The following is a 23,327-nucleotide window of genomic DNA, read 5'->3' as shown; positions in this document are numbered from 1 at the left end:
TTGGACCGAAACACGGGTCTGTCAGTCACTCTGCTCTGCTCTGAGCCGAGGAGAAAACATTTATCGTATCCTACAGTTTTTATCCAATGAGGAGAGAGAACGGCATGCAGGGCTGTGTGTGCAGCCAAGGGACACCGTGAATGTGGCGACGTAGGGACGAGGACTGTTACGGTGCGTTCAAGGAAACTCGTAACTCGTGTTTTTCCGACCTGTGAAGTCATACCAGTTCAATCTGGTACGAGTTCACCGGTCGGAAGTTACGAGTGGCCGTTATAGTGACTTTCACAGGTAAAACAGGTCGGAAAAACACGAGTGGGTTGCCTGAAACGCTACAAAGTCGTAAGTTGTGACTTGAAGCTGTAATTTACGGTTTCAAAAGCCTGCCTGGAACGCAGCATTAGCAAAAACGACCGGATCGCTTACTTCTGCTTTAAGTACAAACTTCCTTCAACTCAACTCAGAAAAGACAGAGACCTTGATGATTGCCCCAAACTCGCATCCCCCTCATCAAGCATCACTTGGGTACCTTAGGCTCGTCCATCCAGCCGAGTCTTCACAATCTGGGTGTTGTCTTTGACTCAGCTATGTGTCTTGAGCATCACACACACAAATTGATTGGGAACTGCTTCTTTCAGCTGAGGAACATCTCTAAAAGTTGAGAACCTTGGTGTCAAAGCCAGAACCTGAGATGATCATTCGTGCATTTATCTCTTCCCGCTTCACTACTGCAGCAGCCTTTTTACATGTCTGAGCCAAAAGGAACTTTATCGCCTCCAGGCTGTTCAGAACTCTGCTGAGAGACTTTAAACTCACACCAGAAAAAGTGCACACATCACACCAGTTTAAGCAGAAGAAGTTTAAGTTTACTTAATTACCTACTTTTTTACAATTTTTTGTACCTTTTGTGCTTGTACCTGACACCATGTCAAGTTCTTTGTGCTGTAAAGTGACCTTTACTGCTCTTGGCAAAACAAAACAAAACATTTGTGATTCTGATTATTATAGTATGACTGAAGTACAGAATGGTATAAAATAGAAGTACAAGTACATGAAATCAAATAGACATCCAGAAATGTACTCAGTTATATGAAGCAAAGAACATTTCGTACTGATTTGTTCATGTCTTATGCAGATGTTCCTGCTGAATCCAACCTGCAAATGAATCCAAAAAGTAATGTGATAGGGCAGTACCCATGTGTAGCACAAGCTGTGTACACAAAGACCAGCCATAACTTAAGAGTGCCTTGCCTCCACCCTTCAAAACCACTGGTGTTAAAGAACGAGGGTGAAGACGCTTAAAAATGCCTGAGTTCTTTTTTCTTCCCTTCCTTTTGGCCCATCTCTTCTGCCATCCACAAGAGCTTCTCTTGGACACCATGGGAGGGTGTAATAAGTGCAATGGGTCACTCTGCTCCTATCTGTGTGGCTGCGAGCCCAGCTTCCTGCAGCCTCTCCTGGATCTCACCGACCACCGTAACCTCTGTGGCTGTCCCTGTGTGACTGTCTCATCTGTGATATCAGGTGGCAGAGTGCCAGGACCTTGCTATGGAAATCTCTCAAATGCTCTAACACTGATGCCATTCCCTTGCAAAAAAATAACCACATATGGACATGATCCAATGGGAATCATTTATTTGTTAAAATCTTCTGAAAGCCAACTTGCGGGGACAACACACAAACGTTACGTGTATGGTTAACAGTCCATGTTAGCACTCCATTATATGTCAGGGTAAGACAACTGTGATTAATACTGTGGCGAGTGAATAAGGATGGGGGGGTGATCATATGAACCTCAAAGTTGTCAATAAAAAGGAGAGGGCACCTTAAAAATGTCTGAAACCATCAATTCATATCAGTGCTATGATCTTAAGTACATTATTTTTTGGAAGTCTTTGTTAAAATTGCTAAATGAAATAGTTCAAAATTTAAGTGTATCGTTAAATTGGAGGTCGTGTTGGAGAAAAAAAAAAAAACAGTATATCTGTGTTACCAAAAAAACAAAAACAAAACAAAAAACTACTACACATATGAAGGTACTTTCTCAAAAACGTTCATTCACTGTACATAAAGTTGCTTTAAGCAGCTTTCTAAAGTTTGTTTAGAGAGTAATAATTGCATTTCAGGTTTCACACAACAAACAGTTATACCTTATTAACACAGAGGTGAGACTAGTGGTTGGTGTAATAGAAGGTCAAAGCCCTCCGTATCCATTCTACCGAGAGCAATAAAGCATTAATAGATATATCCATTAGATCTTAAAAAAAAAAAAAAAAAAAAAAAAGCAACAGTCTTGGTTCAACATGCTAACTGGTAAAATCACTCAGTGATCACCATGGTTAATGGAGACAAATTGTTACTGACAACACAGATATTAGTCAGAAGAAACTATCAAACTATTATTCAGGTATCAAAAAAGTATGTAATGAACTACAGTACTATTGTAAAAGGATAAAATTGTTTCTTCACACTCTCTTGCATTTCCATTGACTGAGTGAATATATTCAAAAATAAAACGCTGATTTGTAATTTGTAGCTACTCTGGAAGAAGTCCTGCTTTGGCTAACTAGCTGCAGCAGCAAGTGATTTTCCACTGCTCTCAAAGTTTATTACAAATACATGCAACCTGGGCATTAGCTGTCCACTGTGTGTAAAAGTAATAAAAACAGATAAAAGCTCTCATAAAATGCATAGACCGCCATAAAATAAGGTGCAATAAAATTGCTCAAAATAAAATATTCTTATATACAATATGCAGTAAATATTTCACAATGTGCCAATTCACTTTACAAAGATCCCTTCTGTAGCTGCTGGTGAAACAACCCAACACAGATGAGCATGTGAATGCTATTAACAAACCCTGATTCCAGTCAGTTGAAAAAACAAACAAAAAAAAGGAAATTAAAAGAACATAATGCATGGTGGCATCTCTTAATAAGTTTGTTCTGCCATTGTTGTCATGAAAAAGAAACCTCACAGCTTTCCTCCCTATAAATGAGCACATGATAAATTCAAGCAAACGTTACATCCCTCTTAAATCTCTGAAGAAAATCTTAAAAACTACTTAATAAATGTATTATTTCTTAATGCTAAGTCCATGCCCCTATTATACAATATTCCATTTTAATAAGATTGCATTTATAAATCCAGACATAATCATTTGACCTGCTCCAAACAGGAATAACAATAATTAGGTCTGTATGGCAAAAAAATTCAAGAAGAACTTAGTTTCTCCTGATGCAACGTTTTTGTTAGTTTTGATCTTAATGTTAGCTAGTTTTGCTTTTCTAAGTTCAATTCTACAGTCCTATAAATAGACTCACGTTATTTAAGGATAGACTGCACTTCCCGACATTCTTGTCCCTACAGAAAGTCTCTGATTGCCGCACAGGGCTCATCACAAGTCCTCGTCCATTTCAAGGCTGCTCCTGCGACTGCTGGTTTTAGAGGCACCTGGTGACAAAGGAGAGAAGAGTGGGTCGCCCACCCTCTCTGGAGACAGGGTGCACCCGTCGTCCATAAGAATGTCTCCCAAGCCCACGTCAGGATAGAGCGCTGAAGCTGAGGTGTCGTCAAGCTCAGCAAAGCTCAGGCTGCCAAGGTCCAGAGGGCTGCTGATGGTGACTCCTGCAGGAGAGTCCGAGGAGGGTGGGGACAGGAAGGAGGCCGGCAGAGGCTGTCCGACAGCTCCCAGACCGAGGAGGTTCTGAGAGGCGGCTCCCACCGCACCGGAAGGCAGAGACTGGCCGCCATGTTGCATCTGCTGCTGCTGGAGCAGGGAGGGATCGGAGCCAAGACCAGAAGAGATGCTGCTGGAATTGGAGAGGCCGTGGAGCCGTGCCTGCATTTCCAGTTCCTGAGAAGAGCAAAAGCACATTGACATTAAGACACAGAGTCCTGGGTGACTGACAAAGACACCAAGGACAAGTTTCTGTTTTTTCAGCTTAAAAGTAATTTCCCTAACAATAAACATTTACTTGAAAGACTGTTGGCTATGCTTTCTAAATAAAATAAATTACATCACAAAGCATATTGGAGATCTTTACAGCCTTTGGCCCTTGATGCCATGACTAGTGAATGAAAAAAAGAGGAATTTCCTTGCAAACAAATGTAGTTTTGTATGGCCATTAACCGTCACTCATGCCTCCTTTATTGTCACATTATTATACATAACTCTGACAAACTGTCCATCTTTGGGATATCATGACTCATTTGATAATAAGACATGGTCAATTCAATTCAGGAAGTGTATTGCCATGTCAACAAGTTGATATGTCTTAAATTTCTCCTTCAAAAACCAGCAGATACAACAATTTCACATGCAGGCATAGCTATCAATAAAGAACAAAATGTCCTAAAAGCATTAACTGATAAATATTTCAGAATCAGGATGTGTAGTCTGCACGCAGGCAGGTTTGGTTACATACCAACTTAGGCTATAGTGACTAAGTAAAACAAATCTTTACAGCAGAATGCACAGCAGGATGCTGATTCCCACCACATTATTTGCTTTACTGTCTCTCTTGCATGTAGAAATGAGTCACACCTGTGCCTCCGGTGCACATGTGCATCCTTGCGTTTAAATTCAGGAATCCACTCAATAAAACATTCATCTAAAAGCTCTAGTGTGACTTTGACGTATGAAACCAAAACTGTGACTCCTAGTCAAGCAATACATAGCTGCCTTATGCACTAATATGCACATGTGACCAACAGGTACTGACCTGAATGCGTAACATCAGACTGTGGTTTGCTTGCTCTAGTTTCTTCTGTCGCATCTCAACGTCCTTGGCTCTCTGCTGCTCCTTCTGAAGCTTCCTGATGTAATCTACTGAAGCTTTCAGGATGGTGCCTTTGTTCCAACGCATCTCACTGTGCCCATTGTCATACCAGTAAATGTCGTAGACACATTTAAAGATATAGGCACAATGAAAAAAGCAGAAAAAATTATACGTACATGTTTTCTTACTACACAACCGCTGCACAAATTCAAACAATATAACTATGAAAATGAACATCCTAAAAAGCAGAAATCACTTACGGGTCATTTGACTTGGGTATAAGAGTACCCAACTCCTTAATGCGATCATTGATGTTGAATCTTCGCCTCCTCTCAACTGTATACATGCAAGAAAAAGCAGAGGGAGAGGGGCAGCAAAAACACATACTGTAAGTTTAGTCAACAATCAGCTGTCATCAGGTGTTATTTGGTAAACATGTGCATGGAGTTAAACAGGAAAAAAATACATGAACTTAATCACTACTTAAATCTGCCTTGCTCTGCATTATTAGCATCATTTAGAATCTCACTATATCTGTGCTGTTACTTCATTCAGATTAAACAAGGAAGTGAATTGTTAAATAAAGTTTCATTTACTGAGGTTATGGTTGTCTTTCTTCTGCCTCTCTTTCAACATGGCTTTGGTGTCTGCATCTGAAAGACAGAGTCATTGTTTTTCATACCATGAAATGTTGTCAATCACAAAGTTTCTTGCACCTTAAAAAAAAAAAAAGATATACAGGTATGCTTGTACTAGCATGTTACTGTACCAGTAATTTCCCTTTTAATTTTTGGAAGATCAGCGGGGCAGGAGTTGCTGACTGTGAGGGTGGGTGCTGCCATTCCAGGGCTGTGATATACATCCAACAGGTTTCCTGGGAGCTACAGAAATATAAAACGTGTCAAATATATTTCCTCAATTTTCATCTAGAACCTAGAAGCAAATATTTAAAAAGGAAGTCTTCCCTATTCCTGTTTAAAATCCTCAGAGCAACCAGTTCCACCAGTTCCCAACAGATTTAACACTGTTTTCTGTTGCCACTTCATATTGCACAATGCAACCGTGCCACACAGAAGAGACAGCCATTAGGATTACATTGTAAGAATAAAGAACAAAATCTAACCATTTATGTAAACAGCAATATGTATTGACATTCATCTGTAATAGACAAGCTCTGTCAAATATCACAAAAGATTTACCTCACTGTGCTTCTTTTTCTTCTCCTCCAATAGCATCACCATAATCCTCATTTTTTGTTTCCCGGCAAAAATTTTTGGGAAACCCTCTCTTCTCTGACAAAAGTGTAGTTAACCTGGCAGCTACATAAAACACTTTTTTGAGCACTATCTACTTTGTCTCTCTTCTCCCTGTCTTGTATCCTCTAGCTTTACTCCACCCAGGCAGCACTTCTGTGACGAATAGTAGCCAAGTGCTAAAAGTGTATATTTACTCCCATGACTTCAGAATTCCACACATAAAAGTGACATCAATTCACAGAAACCAAAAAAAAAACACACACTTCAGAAATAAAAAGATATGTGACAGACCTCTGGTATCCAGTGTTATTCTGCCATTGTATAATAACAGAGGAACCTATGCAATATAGAGGAAGTATTCAACATTCAAATCAATAAATTGTTCTCCATACCGTGCTGGGCAGCTGAAGACCTGAGTCAATCAACGTAATGATGTCGTCATTAAAACTGGATTCAAGACTAATGATGTCGTCGATCACATCATCAATCTAGATAAAGCAGAACAACAGTGGTATAAAGTAAGTTAAACTCTCTGGGGTTAAATGTCTATAAGTAATCAATATGACATGTACTTTGTAACATTAAATAGTCTTAAATGAAAGCCAACATTCAATATTTAAACCTTAGAAACTGTTCCAAGGAGGCCTGATTTCAAAGAGCAGAAAAGCATGCAGGAGCAGTGCTGGGATGGTTTAACAGTGGGTGCAGTATTTAACATCTTATTGTGACAACAGGTCAACAAGGGTATGATAAAAAAGAAAAAGGTATGCATCATTACAGTGGGGCCTTTAGGCACACCACTGCAAACCAAACAAAAAAATAATTAAGCAAGAAGTGAGCAGAAGGTTAGACATTTAGCTTCTAAAAAAAACCCTGCAAATTTGCAGAAAGGCAACTTTCGATAAAGTTGTGTAATCTTCAGCAGCAGCAAACCAAACCCACAGACATGACCTTAAATTACCGACAATACAGAGGGATTTCTCTTACTTCCTCCTTGTTGGATCCAATGTTAAGCAGGGCCATAGGACTGTTGGGGGCACTGCTGGCAGTAAGAGCAACTTCTGGGGCAGAGCTGGACTGTGGCACTGGGGACATGCCCAGGGTCTGAGTAACCGCCTTGTTGCCCAGAGTGGTGGAGAGGTACTGCTTCACCTGCTGCCTCTGTGCCTGCTGGATGTGGTACTTGGTGGGGTTCTCCAAGTGGGTCTGCACCTGATGATCATATCAACAGCCATTATGGACGAATGTTATGACATGATCGAACCTCACCAAAAGAAAAAGTGACAAACAGGAAGCTCTTACTTTCAGCACCTCCACAGGCACCTGTGCTGAAGGAGGACGGGCAGCATTTGGGGGAAGAGTGACAGAGATGGCTGGAGTGGAGTCAGAGGCCCGGAGCTGAGAGGCAGAGGCCTGCTGCTGGGCCTCACGTCTCTCCTGCTCCTGGGCTTGCTCTCGCATCAGCTGCTGCCGTAGCAACACACGTGACGACATGGCTGAGGAGATATATCCAGATCTAGGGATGGAGCTGGAAAACAACAACAGAACAAAGGAGCATTATAGATAAGTAACAAGACAATTTCACAAAGTGTAGTGTAGCTAAATTATGACTCTATCCTTATTATTTCAATGGATTTTCTCAAAACTGCCAACTCTCTTCCAGGATTACAAATGCCAACTGATCCCACCCTCGCAAAGATCTCCTCTACACACATCACAGACCAACATTTTCAACACTGAGCATGAAGAATCCTTTTTGGGGTGTAGTCACCAACAATAACTGGTCCTAGACCAATACAGGAAGACAGATGGCTCATCTTGCCCCCCATGAATGCTGCTCTCTCTCTCTATTACACAAAAATGCCACAATGTCCCACCATCCAGATACAGATGACCAAGTGAGTTGTTTAATATCTTATGTTCAGAAGGAAAGAGGCCACACACTCAACTCCAAGTGCAAGAAATGTATTGCACTTGGAGTTGAGTGTGCAGCGTTTCTCTTTCCTTCCTAACATATTCCATCGCCAGAACCTCTAAAAGAACTATGGTGTGCGTTTGTTTCTCATCTCAATAACATCTTATGTTCACCTGTAGTCTATTGTCAATGCAGTGACAGATCAGCACTGAGAAGCAAAACTGACAGACTGACATCCTGTTGCAGCTGCAAAATTTGCTGATCAATATATTTTCATATGACAGTGAACCCAACCAGAGAGAGAGAGAGAGAGAATTATTATTATATCCTAACATCAAAATTATACTTAAAGGCCCACAACTAGTGTCCAACTAGTGTGGACAATTCAGCAGACTTCGTTCGTGTGCTACAATCTGTTTTGTTTTTTTATGTGTAGCCTCCAATTATCTTGATTAGACATTATAATACTCTAATTTCTTGATCTCCAGTTACACCTAGTACCATTTCTTCCACCCTCTGACCTGAGATCTTCCTCTGAGAGACAGCGTGGACACATTGAACCCTCTCCAAGTTTTAACCAACAACTCTCACCTCACTCACAAACCATACGCTGCACTTCACACATTGGTGTATAATCTGTGCCTTGTCATCCTCCAGGTGTGCACACTTTAGTCATTACGCTTTTCCCTCACTGGCTATTGCACAATATTGGACATCCTGTAGGGTCTGTATACAGATTTCAGACTTTGTACACCTTGTCTTCTGGTTACGTACACTCTCGAAGTAAAACGAGTTAATGCTCTAACCACTGATAGTAAAATACGGACAGTCACACAATAAAAGCGTGTGGTTGTGGTGGGAGTCTTCAGACTAGTGGCTGTCAGTGTTGCCTCTTCTTAATCCCATGTGTGGGTCATGTTTAAATCGTGTTGTCCCTTTCGCAAACGGTTCAGACAAACAAACTGTGGCGGCAGCAGGTCACGTTAATGTTTGGGTGCTGTAAAAAGCCACTTACACAGGTTCATTAACTGCTTAACCAGCCTGCTTTTAGCCGTTTTCGTAATATCTATTTTTGGCAAAGCTCTGCTCTAACGCCATGAGTTAGCGGAGTTCAGTTGACAGCTCGGTGCTGCTAACGGGCCCACACCGCAAAAAAAACTGCCTTTAACACACAAAATACTCAAGTTACAGCGACTTTACGGCTACAAACCAGCGATCACTGTCGATAAATTGTGGCACACAGCGGTGTTTCATCGACGTCTAACAACATGGGCACGGCAAAGTTAAAAATGGGAAGTTGAGGCTAAGCTAAGTAGCTAGCTAATGCTACCTAGCTAAACATTTTAAGTACGTAAGTTAAAGTAAGTAAATAAGTCGGTTTGGATAAACACGTACTGTATTGTTAGGTTAGTTTGACGTGGTCACAGCCATAAATCCCCGAACTCCTCCGCTTTCTTTGCCATTTCTTTCTTTCTGTTCGGTGAATACAAGCTCTTCCGACAGTCGATAGTCGATAGCTCTGATCAACGTTGTTTACCTCCTCGAGCCGACGGGCTGACGTCACCAGGCGCCGCGTGTTACCCGGAACTCGTTGTTTCCAGCTGTGAGGTGACTACTTGGACAGCGGTGTCACCTGGGGCACAGAGTTCAGGAAAACCACAAAACTTTAAGGTTTTTACTTTAAGGTTATTAATTGATCTCAAGCTAAAGTACAACTCAAACAGTGTTTCTGTATGTAGGAAGCGCTGCGGTTACAAAGTATGCAAAAAAAAAAAAATTAGTCATCTGTTGTAAGGATCAGTAGCCTAGATTATGAAAGATATTCGTTTCTCAGACCAAGGAGCCCCAAACTGATGGAGAGATGGAGCAGGGACCCTGCCCCACTGTATAAAATTGTGTTTTATATTAAACTGGGCCTAGTGCCATAAACAAACGTTGTTATTGTGCATTCAATATTTAAATAATACACATGATCATATCCATGTTTTTATTCTAAACATGTACAGGTGCAGTAAGTAGGGCGGCCGTGCCACTGCCATTTAAACAGATCTTGTTAACTGATACTAATGCCAATATCATCAATTGCATGATAATCATGCAGACAAGCTGTTCAAATTGACATTTTTATTTTAAACATAAATGTGGAAATCAAATATTTAAAAATTGTCTAATCAACCTAAAATTTCACGACCTCCCTGCAGTACCTTCGCAGACCCCCTGTTGAAGACCTCTGCCTTAAACAAAAGAATAAGGATCAGGTGTCCCCAAAACCGAAACCTCTTTATGTAAAAGCAATTTGTGTTGTTAAAACAAATACAAGACAAAACAAAATGATTTTTTTCAAATGTTTTATTGCAATCTTATATAAATCAGCTGTCTGCAAATGAGAAGTCCATCGCAGCTGTTAAGGTGTCTGAGAGTTTCGTGGCAATTTTGTCTATGGAGAAGAGAAAAAGAAAGACTTGTCAATTTTTTTGTAGCTCAAGATACAATCAGTGTCATGTAAAGACAAAACCACATCAAGATTAAACCACCAAGTCTTGAAATGTCTTTTATGTGACAATGAAAACTACATGTAATAGATTTAATGAAATCACAGATCGGATGAAACAATATTCAACCCTAGACTGGGGCTGATATTTATACAAACCAGCTCTTTTCTGCTGCTTTTTCCTCTTCTTGCCAGCAGCCAGGAGTGCTTGGCCCTGTTGTAGAGGATCCACATTCAAGATATCCTTCAGACCTGGAGCCTTGGATGCAGCTTCATTCGCAGATGCATCAGTCTTTGATTTCTGAGCTTTTATCTCCACTGTCATGGGTCCAAACTATATTGAGGGAGAATGTGAGAAATTAAAAAAAGTTAGGTGGATGACCTGCATTTACAATGAACACTGAAGCTGTAAAGGCTCCGTTGTTTCTCACCTCTGTGTCCTGGTCATCCTCCATGGATTCAGCTTCATCTTTAAGATCTGGATTTTCCATGGCCCCTTTTTCCATTTCCAGGTTAGACGGAGGTTCACCTTGGCTACCTTGCGTCATTCCAGAGGTTTCCATACAGAATCCCATTTGGACGTCAGGACAAGATGACTCTGAAGCATGGGGAAAAAATCAAATCAAACTCTGCGGCAACTACCGTTTTTTGGGTATTTTAAAAACTACTGTAGAACATTTTGAATCATTCTTTTTTTTTTCTTTTGGTAAACAAGGTATAAAATCTCACTCACCAGCAAGAACCTCTTGATTCCCCTTTTCAAGCTCATCCCAGTCAAAAGCTTTCCCCATCTCTGTAACAATCTCAGCACTGACGTGTGTGGGCAGTGTGTGTGTCTCTGGAGGGTGTGTGAAGTAGCTGATCCTTCCCCTGAAAAAAAGAAAATCACATGATGACATTAACACAATGACAAGAACAATGACTAAATATCTATTTTCTTCCAAATATCCAAATTTTTACTGACCCTGTCCAGTCCATTAATACACTCTTTGCTGCTTTATCGGTGTCCGGCAGCCCTCCCTTCCTCAGTTTGCCTTGCCGTTGGGCAAGTAATGCCAAGAACTCCAGCGCTGTGTGAAAGTCTTGTACTCCATAGTGCTCTATGATCTGTGCACCCAACAGAAACACTAACATTATTACAGTGTGCAAAACACACAATCAAGCAACATCTGAAAACGTGACAGGCGGCTACAGACCTGCGCCTTGTTGCACCGTCTGAGAATGGCTTCGACGGGTGGAAGAGGATCCACCAGCTGTTCGATCTTCACACAGTTACGGAGAATCATTGCTGCATCAGTCGTCGAAGTTGCCATGACGATGCCAGGGCAATCGAGAAGCTTGATGTGTTTGTCCAGATGCACCTGCTGAAGGCACCTGAAACCCATCAGACAGGTGTGAATGTCAGCCGAGTGCTGCTTCATGAGATGTTTCAGGGTTGACATCTGACTGTGAACTCACTTGGTGACTCCAGGAGTGGCTCCGACGTTACACGCTCTTGCCCTTTTCAGACTGTTGATCAAACTGCTCTTTCCCACATTAGGAAAACCTGCAACACAGGAATGGCACAAAAATTGATCTCACCTCAGGCTACATCCACACTACAAGATGTTCATTTTAAAACAGCACTTTAAAACATTTGTTAGGCTATACTGTACATGTTTTTACTTTTTATAATCATTTTATATCATTTATATCATATTATTTAAGGTTATGTAAACTGCTGGACAATCTGAATTTCCCTCCTAGGGATTAATGAAGTATTTTCTATTCTATTGTAAAACAGAAACTATCCACATCCAGAGGTGTGTTGAAGCCTGGTACACACATGAAGATAATCAGGCTGATTTTGGCTCGATTTCCAACCAAGGACAGCAAACGCCTGATTATCTGATGGCTCTAAACATTTTCCTACGAGATTATCCTGTGGTGTGAGGTGTGTTTAGATTCAATTTTTCCCAACAACCTGCTCGGACAATGGTTGGGGCTGACGATCGTAACTGTTAAACCTGTTCAATATTTCTCACGGATACAAAATCTGTTGAGATTTAGAAAATCTTTATGTGTGTACCAGGCTTTAGGCAGATTGTCTAGAGTCGATTAGTTGCAGGAAATACTACGGCCAAGGAATAGCAAAAGCAGACCCAGCATTAAAATGCAAAATTGAACTGGACAACACCTGCAGCAAACACAAGTTCATCAACATTTTTCTTTCATTATCCGTCCTCCTTTCACTGTCAGCATCTGTGTCATTGTTTCTGAAAGTCTCGTCCATCCATGTCCCCAGACTTCACAGCAGCTTCACGTACAAAGAAGAAAAAACAGGTGTATTTACGTGATGGGGGACTTGACTTACCTACAACACCAACCGTGATGGCTGTCTTTATGTCCAGGTTGCGGCAGTAGTTACCAAGAAGCTTCATTAAACAGTCTGCGCCAACACACACGCTGCTGTTGAGGAGCTCTGTGGGGGCTTGTGTCACTGGAACATTACTGCGTTTCTGTAAATATCAGGAGACAAAGGGTTTAGAGTTAACGTGAAATTGTGTTGTTCTATACTTTAAGAATATGAGGTGACATTTAGTATTTTTTAAATCATCCAAACATTTAAGTGCATACTGTACCAAGTTCTTGGCCTGTTGCTGGGTAGATGCTTTGAAAGCCACAGTGGGAAACTCATTACGGAGGTACTTTATCCACTTTTCCACTATTTCCTTTGACACCAGATCTACAATAACAACAACAAAAACATATAAATCAAGCATCTAATATTTGACACGATAAATAAAAATCTAATTTGCTGTCCAACCAAATGCACAGAAGTTTTGACAGTAAACCCAACTTGAGTAACTTACCAATTTTATTAAGTACCAAAACTATTTTCTTATTTGTTCCACTTTGAATGACAGCCTGCTCCACCTGAGGACATCTGCAGCCAAGAGGGTCACGTGCATCCAAAACTTCCAAGATCACATCTGCAGCCTCTACTACCTTTAAAATAAATAAACACACACCATTGATGTGACACATATATGTATCTGCCTATAAAATTGTAATATTCATCATCCAGTTCATGTCATTCATGGATAGTGTGCATACTTTTTTAAATTCTCTGTAATACGCCTTTCTTGAATTCTCATTTTCAAAGTTGACATGCTTCTCCAAGTTCTGCATCTCCACTTCCTGTGAACACAAAAAAGGAAAATGCTAATCAGTACAACAGCAAACTGCAGCAAATCAAACTGTGCCCATTTGCAGTGAGCAGGCTGACATTTACCCTCTGTTCAAACTCCCTCTGTCGCTGTAGGATGTCATTCTGAAAGCTTTGCAAATTCCTCCGCTTCATGAGCTCTCGTTCTCTGGAGAGTTTCTGCTTTTCTTGGAGCTCTAGGAGCTAATTGAAAGAAATTGGTTGGTTAACCTTCTGAATATCAACAGCGTCACCTCAAAATGTGAGTACAGGCATGACGTTCACCGACTCACCCTCTGCTTCCTGATTTCCTCTGGTTTTCTGTCTTTGACCTGCTGCACAGTCGACTGCTCTGCAGTCTTTGTCCGTCCGGCAGCATTAGGCTTTTGTCCATCTTTAGTCTGTGGGCAGAAACATCACAAATATGTTGTAGAATAATCCCTTTTATTTTTAGTTTATTTTAAATGCATCATAGAGTAACCTGAGAAGTTAAACATTAACTTTATCAAAACTTAAGAATAACTGAGGTAGTAAACTAAAGAACAGAAAAGAAAAAAGAAAAAGAAAAAACAGAAATATCATCCACAACTCTTCTGACTTGAGAAGAATTGTATAGTACAGTCACTGACTGTACTATACAGTCACTGACTGTACTATATCATTTCCACTGGCAGTGTATAGTAACTTGTGTGCCCTTACTTTAATGCCAAATGTAAACATGGTCTGGACTCTCCCAGAGTAAATAAATATGGTGAGGGAAGGTTAAATCAAAATCTTTCATCAGTGGCACCCAGTTTGATCTTTGTTTGTTCAATATAGAAATGGTTTTGACATTGCGTCCTCTGTGGTTGTCACACTGAAACTGTATCCATTCCATACATATGTGTAAATTGTGGCATATCTGTATATCTATTACATCTTCAACACAAAATATTAGTGGGATCATTACCTAATCATCCTCATCTTATTAATATGCTTAGTTTAGATTTGCCAAAACATAATAAAAAAGCTATTAAAACTTATACACTGTCTTTCATTTAAGTAATTTTCCATGTTTTTATCTTTACCCCTGGCATCATTTCTCTCTTTTTTTCTTTATCTAAGCTACGTTTTGCTGTGTTTTGTATTTCGTATTTGTTATAGCCTACCTATTTTTTGGACTTCAAGTTAATCTTTTTTTTATATGATTTGTATTGAGGTAATTATGCATGTTGTTATAGCTGTTACTACCTCTTGTCATTTATATGGATTTTTAGATAAAGATACAACTCTACATGTCAATGGCACTGCTGCATCCTGTTAGTAGTCACTAGTCAGCCTATGTCCAGTGTGTGTTGCCTGACATCATAATGTGACACTTGTCGTGGAGTAAAGGCTGAGCTATAATTCAAATATTACACTCTGAAAACCTGCTATAATGCTGTGAAACGCCGAACAACACGCCGGACTTCGGGCCAAGATGTTGGCTCGTAGCCGCAGCAGTAAAGTTAGCCACCACAGTGAACATTAGCTTAACTTACCTTGAACTTTCCCAGGAAGCCGAGACGTTTGGCTCGTTTCTGCTCTGTGAAACACAACAAAAGACAGAATCCGTTCAGACGAAGCCGCAGTTAATCAGAGAGTAAATACACATTTGGTCATAACCGATATAAATACATACTTGCTTTGGACATGTCTGCTCCGCTCCGATTTCACGTGTGTGGCAGCTGGGTGGACATGCGCGCGCAGCGACGTCATCCACAACATCCGGCCGGCTTTCAAAATAAAAGAGCACAGACTTCCGCTGTGTTCCCAGAGTATCAAAGGGGTCGTACCGTAATTAGCCTTCTTATGTGTTATAAATGCCATCGTTAATACCACCAAAATAATAGTAAAAATTTGTATTAGATTATTATCCACTATAATATCAATATTGAACTAAAATTTGATCTAATCTAAAACTGATCGAGCAGCTGCCCTTTCTCACCATTGATGGTCTTTCCTTCTCCTTCTCTGCTTTGTTGCTTAGGCTATTAGCTTATGTGGTGTCTAGAGAAGCATTTGCCAATTGCCATGTCAGATGTCATGTGAAGGAATCAAATTATGTGAGCAAATAGATGATCTCTTCCTTTTCCAGCCAAGCCATTAAACAAGGTAGGCCTATATTTCCCTCCATTGTGTGCAAATACAAGTTTAGAGGGCAGCAGCAAAACCAGCATTAAAATGTTTTCAATGCATGTATAGCTGGTTCAGCAGGGGGATTACTGTGCAGCTGTGTTGATTAGTCTATGATCACAAATCAGCTTTGAATGTGCATACTTGCTTAGTGTGCCTGGGAAATCACAGGCATCCCTAATTAATTATGAAATAATCATTATTATGTATGGCTTGGCTACCATCTTGTTTATTGCTTTCTGCTGCCAAAAACTTGTCTGAACTCTTCATAGCGATGTCAGTAAATCTGATCCTTGTACCTGGATTGAATCTGGGACCTGCACATTGTCTAAATAATGTCCCTCTGACTACACTGACTGTTAAATCCTTTGAATTTCCTTTGTTCTACCAGAGAACCTCTACCAAGATGTGCAATCTCGTACTGTTCCATAACTATTATTAGGCTATAAACTGTTTTAAAGACACTAAAATGGCTGTAAGGTTGCTCACTAACCACTAACCAGTAATGATGAGGAAAATGTTCATGACTGTAGTAAGAATCACCAAATAGAAAGATTTCAATACGCTTGATATTTTTTATGTTCAGAAAAAAACAGTCATATTCATTAGTTCATTCATATTTTATGTATTGGTTTTTGGGTTTTCCCATTTGCCAGCTATATTTACTAAAAAAAAGAAGAAGAAGAAGAAGAAAGAAATAGATGAAAGAATAAACATTTACTGTACAAATGACAATGCCTTTCAGTTTTTTCTCAAAATACATTATGCAGGTTTATGCAGGAGCCACAGAGGAGACCTCTGTCTTTGATGTGGATACTTCAGAGCCGTCATCCACCTGTTTACCGAAGAGTTGCATGATGCAGGTGCGGAACTGATGGGGAGAGAATAAATACAATATGTTAAAATGTCAAACACATTTGTCAGTCATTGTGGTTTCATGTGACTGTTCGCCCACCTGTCGGTTCATGAAGACATAGATGATTGGGTTGTAGATGGTGGCGCTCTTGGCAAAGTATGCAGGCATGGCAGCGGCCAGAGGATGGAAGGCATATCCAGGGTTAGCTGCGGCAAAACAGGCAAAAACGGCGTAAGGTCCCCAGCACAAACAATATGCCAGGATCATGACAACCACCATTCTGGACACGTCTTTCTCAGCTTTCTGGGTTGACTCTGATTCCTTCTGCTGCAAGGCCACCTGTGAACAACAAATAAACGTAGCATGAGAGTGGGCCAGGCTGTGAACTATATGCTGAAGTATCAAACTGCATGTAACTTACAGTATGGATAGCCCACCAGACGGCTAGGTAGCACAAGATGATAATAGCCAGGGGAAGGAAACAACATGTGACCATAAGAACAATCATGTAGGACTGCACTCCTGGGTCGTCACTTCCACTGAATACATCCGGTCCACACGAAGTCTTCAGTCCATGGGGCCAGTACCTGGTGCAAGAAAAGGTTTAGCTACTTTGTAATGCTTTCTCTGTTCTCTGTTGGTTGTATTCATGTGGCTCAGTGTTGTATGTTGATCAGATAGATAGATATAGATAGATAAGCTTTATTTCGGTGTCACTCCACAACACACAATAAAAATCCAGAAACAATATAAAAAATACAGTAGCCTATTGATTACAAAATTACCCGTTCCCCCTTGACGAAATTAAAAGTGTTGGGGACCACTCAAAAAGAGAGTTGTGAGACACCAACTAATAAAAACATGAATAGAAACGCACATTATGGTACCATACAAACAAAACAAACAAAACAATTATTTTATGAACTGGAACTCATGAGAGACAGTCTTCTATTGAGGATGAGGTGGCAGGCTTTGGCACATTCATTAATGCAGTGTTTGCCAGCTAAAATTACACACAATTTATTCATATCATCAAAATCATTAAAATTTAAATAAAACTTAGAAAGTGTACTAAATAGATCAGCACGAATGTCCGTATAAGTAACACAGTGCAAAAGAACATGGGCTTCTGATTCAATGGAGCCAGAATCACATAAAACACAGTAATGTCTCTCCAATGGGCTGTTTGTGTATCTACCAGTTTCTATTGCCAAAGGAGCGACCCCACATCTAAATTTAGCAAGGGAACTTCTATGTTGTCTTGAAAGTATATTCTTTACATAATGCTCTGTCTCAAATGTACCCTTAAATAGGCAGTAGGTGCGTAATTTATTCCCTTCTGGTTTATTTATTAACTGTAGCCATGAATCCTCATCTGCCTTTGACACAGCCACATCAAAACATTTAAGGTCAGTGACAGAGTGTGAAGATGAATTTCCCTATGGGACAATAAAGGCATTATATCTAGATCTATCACTCAGTTAAAAACCAATAAAACAAAACAAAGAGAGGCTACCTGCTCCAGCCAAAGATGGGGGGAGCACACCACACCGCTGCCCAGACCCAGGAGAACAAAATTCCACCCGTGGCCCATTTCTCATCAAACTTGACGTTTCCAAAAGGTTTGCACACAACTACCCATCTTTCCCAGGAGATGATTGTCAGGGACCAGAGAGCAGCGATTCCTGTGTGAAGTGGGACATACAGAGAAGATATTTCACTATATGTAAAATATGACCAAAAATCTTCTTCAAAACACGTTTCCATCAGAGAGAGAAAAATATCGGACTGCTTACCACAAACTGAGACGGTATAGCCCTCAAAGATGCACATTGGGTGTCCCAGAATGAAGTAACCAAAAAACTGGTTGCATACACTGATGGTGCTGGCAAAAACTGTCTCTCCAAGATCAGCAATGGCTAGATTCACCAAGATCCAGTTCAGTGGGTGACGAAGTTTCTTGAACTTAGCTGTGGCCACCAAGACAAGACCGTTGGTGAAGACAGACGCGACGACCACAACAAACATCCAACATGTTGCAACGTTGTAAACCCATCGAGGAGCAATGTGGTAGTTGGGACCCTCAAAGGGATCTGTGAAGAAAAATGCAATTTCATAATGATCTCACAATTTAGAATCTGATGTGATTATAGAAACATTTTCCTTTTTTTATTTGATGTTTAATATCCTTAATGCAATAAATGTCTGTAGTCTGTCTTGTATTAAATATGCTGCAGAAATCTATTTTTTCCCCCAATGTTTGAACAGAGGTGTACAATAAGTCATATGTTCCTCATCAGCAAGCTGTTTACCTGAGACTGTGAATTATGGGACACATCACTAATGTGTTGATTCTTGTTTATTTTTGACAGATTAAAATATTGACTTTAGGAGGGCCAATAAGATAAACATAGAAATAGTATAGAAATAAATATAATAGTATTTTTAATCTATAGGATTTTAAATAATTCAAAAAGTGTTTTGAGCTCACAGATTTAATACTAATTAGATTTTGTTTTTTTAATTTTCTCAATGAAGTGCCTTTAAAGTCAGCAACATGCACTAGTAAATCATTACAAACTGGCGCTATGTTTTTATTTTTTTTAAATCTCTCCTTTGTTGGAACCATAAGGTATTATTGATGCATTAAATTTATCCAAATACAGTAAACAGTTTGCATATTTAAAAAGACACTACAGTTCTTTTCTCTAGTTTGTTTTACTGTACTCATTATTGGTATTCCTGGTTATACAGTAAGTATTAATATTCTGTGCCAGTCCTTCTTAAAATTAACCTTTCTATCAATTTATTCAGAACATAAAATGATCATACTGTACCTCTGGTGTGGTTGCTGTTTGTGTAAACAAAGGCAGATCCTCTTGTTGTATCGTCATGGTATCGTCTGGCAGCAAATGCTTGTTTTCCCCACTCTTCTGCCATCCTGATCTTAAAAGCAGGCCCTCACCTATCGGCCTTTCTTGACACGTGCAACCTTCTTGGGTGAGTGGTGCAACACGTCGGGCTATAGCTTTTATACTTGCACTTCAGAGACTTCTGATAGGATTAGATCACAGTCAAATTGCAGCTGTTATGTGACGTTTGACTGTGATACTTGGCAGCGTAGCAATACACTTGTTTTGAACGGTGATTAAAACTATCAGCTAATTAGGTTTAGACACAAAATGCCAGAATAATCTCATTTGAAAGCGGATTTGCACTAACTCAGTTAAGACAGAGATTAGTTGCCAAAGCTTTGACTTACACATGTGTCAATTGTAAGCAATCATTTTCCTCCACTAGTCAATATTGTGTAGTACATATAACTAAGACAATGTTGCAGCAGATGGTTTTTTCTTTACTTTTAGATGCAGTGAATATGTTTTTACATCAGGGCACTTGTATTATGAACTGCATCTGTTGCATTGTTCTCAGTAAATTTGAGAAATGAACAAACACTGGAGAGTTATGCACATTAACTTCATTCCATACTGTATGTGATATGGGTCATGAGGACCCAGGTGGGCATGAGAAGACACCCAAGTCTTTAAAGCAGCTTAGGTGGACAAGCGGAGACCCAAGAAACTATAACAGAGACAGTTGGAGTTGCTGACATGTGAGGGAAGTAAGACAAGTTTAATCCCTCCGGAAAGAGAGTTCACTTCAGAACATAGGATTTTTTCAAAACTCCTTTGATCCTGCACCTCACGTCAGAGTCCTCATGGTGGGGGGCAAGGTGGCTTTCCTGATTCATGAGGAAAGACTCAAGAAAAGGATCGCTCAACTAAACAACATATCAGACATGCACGAGTTCTTTGACCTGCATCAAACAAAATAACAACAATCAGAAATCACAGCAAGTTAGTCGCTACCTTAGATGCAATGTGCTGTATTTGTCATACACACAGAATATGAAGGTGCCACCATTAAGAACCACTGATCACTAAACATAACAACCTAGTTCAATTCCAGCCAGGGTCCTTTGAAATAAAGGCAAATGGATAAAAAAAAGAGGAAAGTTTTGAGTGTAATATGGTGAACGTGAAATGATAAAGTGAGGCATAAAACCAAATCTCCCAAAAATATCATTGTAAGTTTTAATTGCAAGTTTTGAAGTTTCATTCATTATTTGTTAAGGATTTTTCGTCAGTCCACATATTGAAAGGTTCTTAAATAGTATAAACTCTAACAATTAAGGGTTTGTCATTATTCTTAGACAAAAATTATTTTTGTATTAGTTGTCATCTCAAAATATCCTATTTTGAATTTAATTCTACATTTGTATATCACCATGAAGACAATTTTAGGAGATACTTAATTGTGGATCTCTTATTTTTCATTTCATTTCTCATTCAAGATTGTTCTGAACAGGTTTTGTCTGCATTGCCTGGTTCAGAGGAGGTCTTGCTAATCAAACGCAGATGTTTCCCTCTACCTAGTCGGTGCTGGGCCACTAATCAGCACCTGGTCGACCCAGTGACATGCAGGTGAAGATTCCTCATGTCCCACCAGATCAAAGCAGATTATACGGACAACTCAGGTTCTTCCACAAAACAGATTTAAAAAGAGTAATTACTTCTGGCATGCTCACTCCATAACACTTTAATCTCTCCAGAACGACAGTTCACTTCAGGAGAAACCAAAGCTTAACCAAAATTTAACCAAAGCTGCTATTGTGGCTATTGTGGTTTGTTTTAATCTGTGTCCACTTCATGTGCAGGTAGCTGGCTCCTTCACAGATTTGATAAAAACCTCATGAGGGACAAGGACTGCACATCAAGAAGAGGACGAAGACTGAAGCTCAAGGAACCTGTAAACTTTTCCTCTACTTTCTAATATGTTAGTCCATGATGCTATTTGTTGTTTCTTTGTATTTGTCGGTGTAATGATGTGACGATTTGAGGGTAGGTCTGGAATTCCGCTAGTTCTGAACTATTCATGTTTGGTAGAAGTTTACAACTAGCAGAACTCAGATTTGCTCCCAACTAACGACAGGACATGACCACCATGAAAGTCTGGTTCATGCACAGCAGTCTGACAGCAGGTGGTCTGTCTGTGTGGGTAAAGACAGTTAATGACGAATGAGTGGATGATTACTCTGGTGTGAAATGAGCTGAGCCCCATTTTGCTGCTCAGGCTTGTGTTCAATTCACATCAGGTAATAATCCTTTAATTAAGGTCAGTGTGTGTTTGTTGTTTAGATATGTGTGTCCCTCTGCAGCTCAGATATTCCCTGGTGATTTTTCTTCCCCCACGTTTGATTCATGTCCTTGCCCTCTCAGCAGCATGGCAGGCAGATGCCACAAGCAAATGTCTAATATTCATAGTGTGTTTTCAGTTGTGTGTGTGTGTGTGTGTGTTTTGCCTGTTCAGTTATCCTGTAAACTGTGTCAGGTGAAGCCTTTACGTCTCTTCTTGGTGAGTAAACTAGTGATGTATCAGCATCAGCATTAATCTGAGTCTGACTGTCTTTCAATATTGGTCAGGTCACCAAATGTAAGAATGGAAATTTTCTGTAACGGAATTGATTGTTTTCCAAAAAACTATTTGTCTGACAGCAGTTCCAGATGAAGAATAATACAGTACATTGATGTAGTAATACAGTTTACAGATAGTCATGCTGTTGTGGTGCCCTCTGTAGGTTGACTGCTAAACTTCCATCTTGTGCACCACTGGTGTTTGGTGTTCTACTCACATTTAAATAAAATGATTATTGATTCCACAGGAAATGGTGATTTTTTTTAAAGTTTTTTTTTAAAGTTTTTCAGACCTGCTGCAGTGCAAAGTTGTAGGACTATAAGGTGGATAGCACGTTCAGATACGAATACGAATTAATCCCCAAAGGGAAATTCATTTGTCTGTCAGTTCATCGACCATTTGCAGAAGAATAAAAACGCCTGATGGCTGAAGGTACAAAGCATCTTCTTTCTTCGTCCTGCAGTGGAGAGAGAGGAGCCGTCCACCACAGCTGCTTTCCTGGTCCATCAAGGTGTCATGAAGTGGATGATCCAAGTTGTTCAGATGGAGAAGGACATAGTCCCTTCTTTTAACCACAGTGTTTGTGTAGTGCAGATCACCCAACCGTACGTTGTTTATCCTCTCAAAAATGTCACAGTGTTTGTGTATCAAATGTACAGTTATGTTGCAGATAACAGTTGTTTACCTGTTTTGCCTCTTGTGCTTGAATTCTTATTTTATTACAAATTGTCTTTCCAGCTCACTGCTGATGTTTTGATTAAGGTGGGATTTCAAAATATCCACAGTGACTTGGAAAGGAAGTTTGGATCTTGAGGTTCTGCTGAGCAACATAACAAATCCAGACGAAGGAAATAAAGTTTGGTTTGTGTATTGTTTGTCCCCAGTCACTGACTTTTGATGGCTCACAATGTATGTAAATAATTTTGAGCACATTTTCAGTGTCATTTCTCAATCAGATATCATATCGTTAAGTGCAAGTCATCGGTTTATTGATTCTTTGTTAGTTTTTACATAGAAATCTGACAGCACATAAACATTCTGAAATTCATTCAAAGATTCATTGAGTAGCTAAAAACTACTATGGGTTTCACTGACCTCTTTCTGCAGTTATTCTTCATTTCGAAAACAAGAACTTGAGACAAACTACATGAGTGAAAAGTCATTTTTATCATTTGCATCTTTGTTTTCCCCCTAGTGAAGACAAATAATACTTCA

At 39.9% G+C, this 23,327-nt stretch overlaps 3 protein-coding genes across 4 annotated transcripts; all 3 read right to left on the bottom strand.

Moving 5' to 3' along the window:
• Nucleotides 1-1,617: 1,617 nt before the first annotated feature.
• tfe3b (transcription factor binding to IGHM enhancer 3b) lies at nucleotides 1,618-9,489 on the bottom strand. 2 transcript variants are annotated; one of them, XM_085776334.1, is made up of 9 exons: nucleotides 9,345-9,489; nucleotides 7,337-7,562; nucleotides 7,022-7,246; nucleotides 6,427-6,522; nucleotides 5,548-5,659; nucleotides 5,375-5,431; nucleotides 5,039-5,114; nucleotides 4,722-4,887; nucleotides 1,618-3,853 (listed from the first exon to the last, which is right to left on the bottom strand). In XM_085776334.1, the coding sequence occupies exons 2-9, from the start codon at nucleotides 7,526-7,528 to the stop codon at nucleotides 3,395-3,397; spliced, it is 1,383 nt and encodes a 460-aa protein (XP_085632460.1). In that variant the 5' UTR covers nucleotides 7,529-7,562; nucleotides 9,345-9,489; the 3' UTR covers nucleotides 1,618-3,394. The 2 variants fall into 2 exon arrangements, with proteins under 2 accessions (XP_085632460.1, XP_085632461.1); XM_085776335.1 differs by having other exon boundaries at nucleotides 4,722-4,869.
• Nucleotides 9,490-10,283: 794 nt separating this feature from the next.
• Nucleotides 10,284-15,349, bottom strand: gnl3l (G protein nucleolar 3 like). Its single transcript, XM_085776333.1, has 15 exons — nucleotides 15,288-15,349; nucleotides 15,148-15,191; nucleotides 13,921-14,028; nucleotides 13,715-13,831; nucleotides 13,537-13,620; nucleotides 13,293-13,428; nucleotides 13,062-13,165; nucleotides 12,794-12,938; nucleotides 11,899-11,986; nucleotides 11,637-11,814; nucleotides 11,405-11,547; nucleotides 11,174-11,310; nucleotides 10,872-11,038; nucleotides 10,600-10,774; nucleotides 10,284-10,386 (listed from the first exon to the last, which is right to left on the bottom strand). The coding sequence occupies exons 1-15, from the start codon at nucleotides 15,298-15,300 to the stop codon at nucleotides 10,319-10,321; spliced, it is 1,707 nt and encodes a 568-aa protein (XP_085632459.1). The 5' UTR covers nucleotides 15,301-15,349; the 3' UTR covers nucleotides 10,284-10,318.
• Nucleotides 15,350-16,319: 970 nt separating this feature from the next.
• On the bottom strand, nucleotides 16,320-19,622 carry LOC146987213 (red-sensitive opsin). Its single transcript, XM_085776330.1, has 6 exons — nucleotides 19,475-19,622; nucleotides 18,434-18,730; nucleotides 18,154-18,322; nucleotides 17,059-17,224; nucleotides 16,737-16,976; nucleotides 16,320-16,652 (listed from the first exon to the last, which is right to left on the bottom strand). Exons 1-6 carry the CDS (start codon nucleotides 19,575-19,577, stop codon nucleotides 16,554-16,556), a joined length of 1,074 nt encoding a protein of 357 aa, XP_085632456.1. The 5' UTR covers nucleotides 19,578-19,622; the 3' UTR covers nucleotides 16,320-16,553.
• Nucleotides 19,623-23,327: the final 3,705 nt, after the last annotated feature.

Source organism: Trachurus japonicus, chromosome 5 (genome assembly GCF_045865225.1).
Source record: "Trachurus japonicus isolate A0001 chromosome 5, Traja_1.0".
In the NCBI taxonomy this organism is placed as follows: domain Eukaryota; kingdom Metazoa; phylum Chordata; class Actinopteri; order Carangiformes; family Carangidae; genus Trachurus; species Trachurus japonicus.
Note: the sequence above shows the minus strand (reverse complement) of the source record. Positions and strands in the feature narration are given on the sequence as shown.

What these genes read in the sequence shown, in the direction of transcription:
- gnl3l (XM_085776333.1), bottom strand. An exon ending in AGCAACAGGCCAAGAACTTG is followed by an intron (nt 12,939 to 13,061) that starts GTACAGTATGCA and finishes TGATATTTACAG; the next exon opens with AAACGCAGTAATGTTCCAGT. An exon ending in GACGGTGCAACAAGGCGCAG is followed by an intron (nt 11,548 to 11,636) that starts GTCTGTAGCCGC and finishes TTGGGTGCACAG; the next exon opens with ATCATAGAGCACTATGGAGT.
- tfe3b (XM_085776334.1), bottom strand. Translation starts at nt 7,528, where the DNA reads ATGTCGTCACGTGTGTTGCTACGGCAGCAGCTGATGCGAGAGCAAGCC. An exon ending in GAAAGACAACCATAACCTCA is followed by an intron (nt 5,115 to 5,374) that starts GTAAATGAAACT and finishes GCATGTATACAG; the next exon opens with TTGAGAGGAGGCGAAGATTC. An exon ending in GTCTGATGTTACGCATTCAG is followed by an intron (nt 3,854 to 4,721) that starts GTCAGTACCTGT and finishes TGCTCTTCTCAG; the next exon opens with GAACTGGAAATGCAGGCACG.
- LOC146987213 (XM_085776330.1), bottom strand. Translation starts at nt 19,577, where the DNA reads ATGGCAGAAGAGTGGGGAAAACAAGCATTTGCTGCCAGACGATACCAT. An exon ending in AAACAGCAACCACACCAGAG is followed by an intron (nt 18,731 to 19,474) that starts GTACAGTATGAT and finishes TTTTCTTCACAG; the next exon opens with ATCCCTTTGAGGGTCCCAAC. An exon ending in CTATACCGTCTCAGTTTGTG is followed by an intron (nt 18,323 to 18,433) that starts GTAAGCAGTCCG and finishes CACTTCACACAG; the next exon opens with GAATCGCTGCTCTCTGGTCC.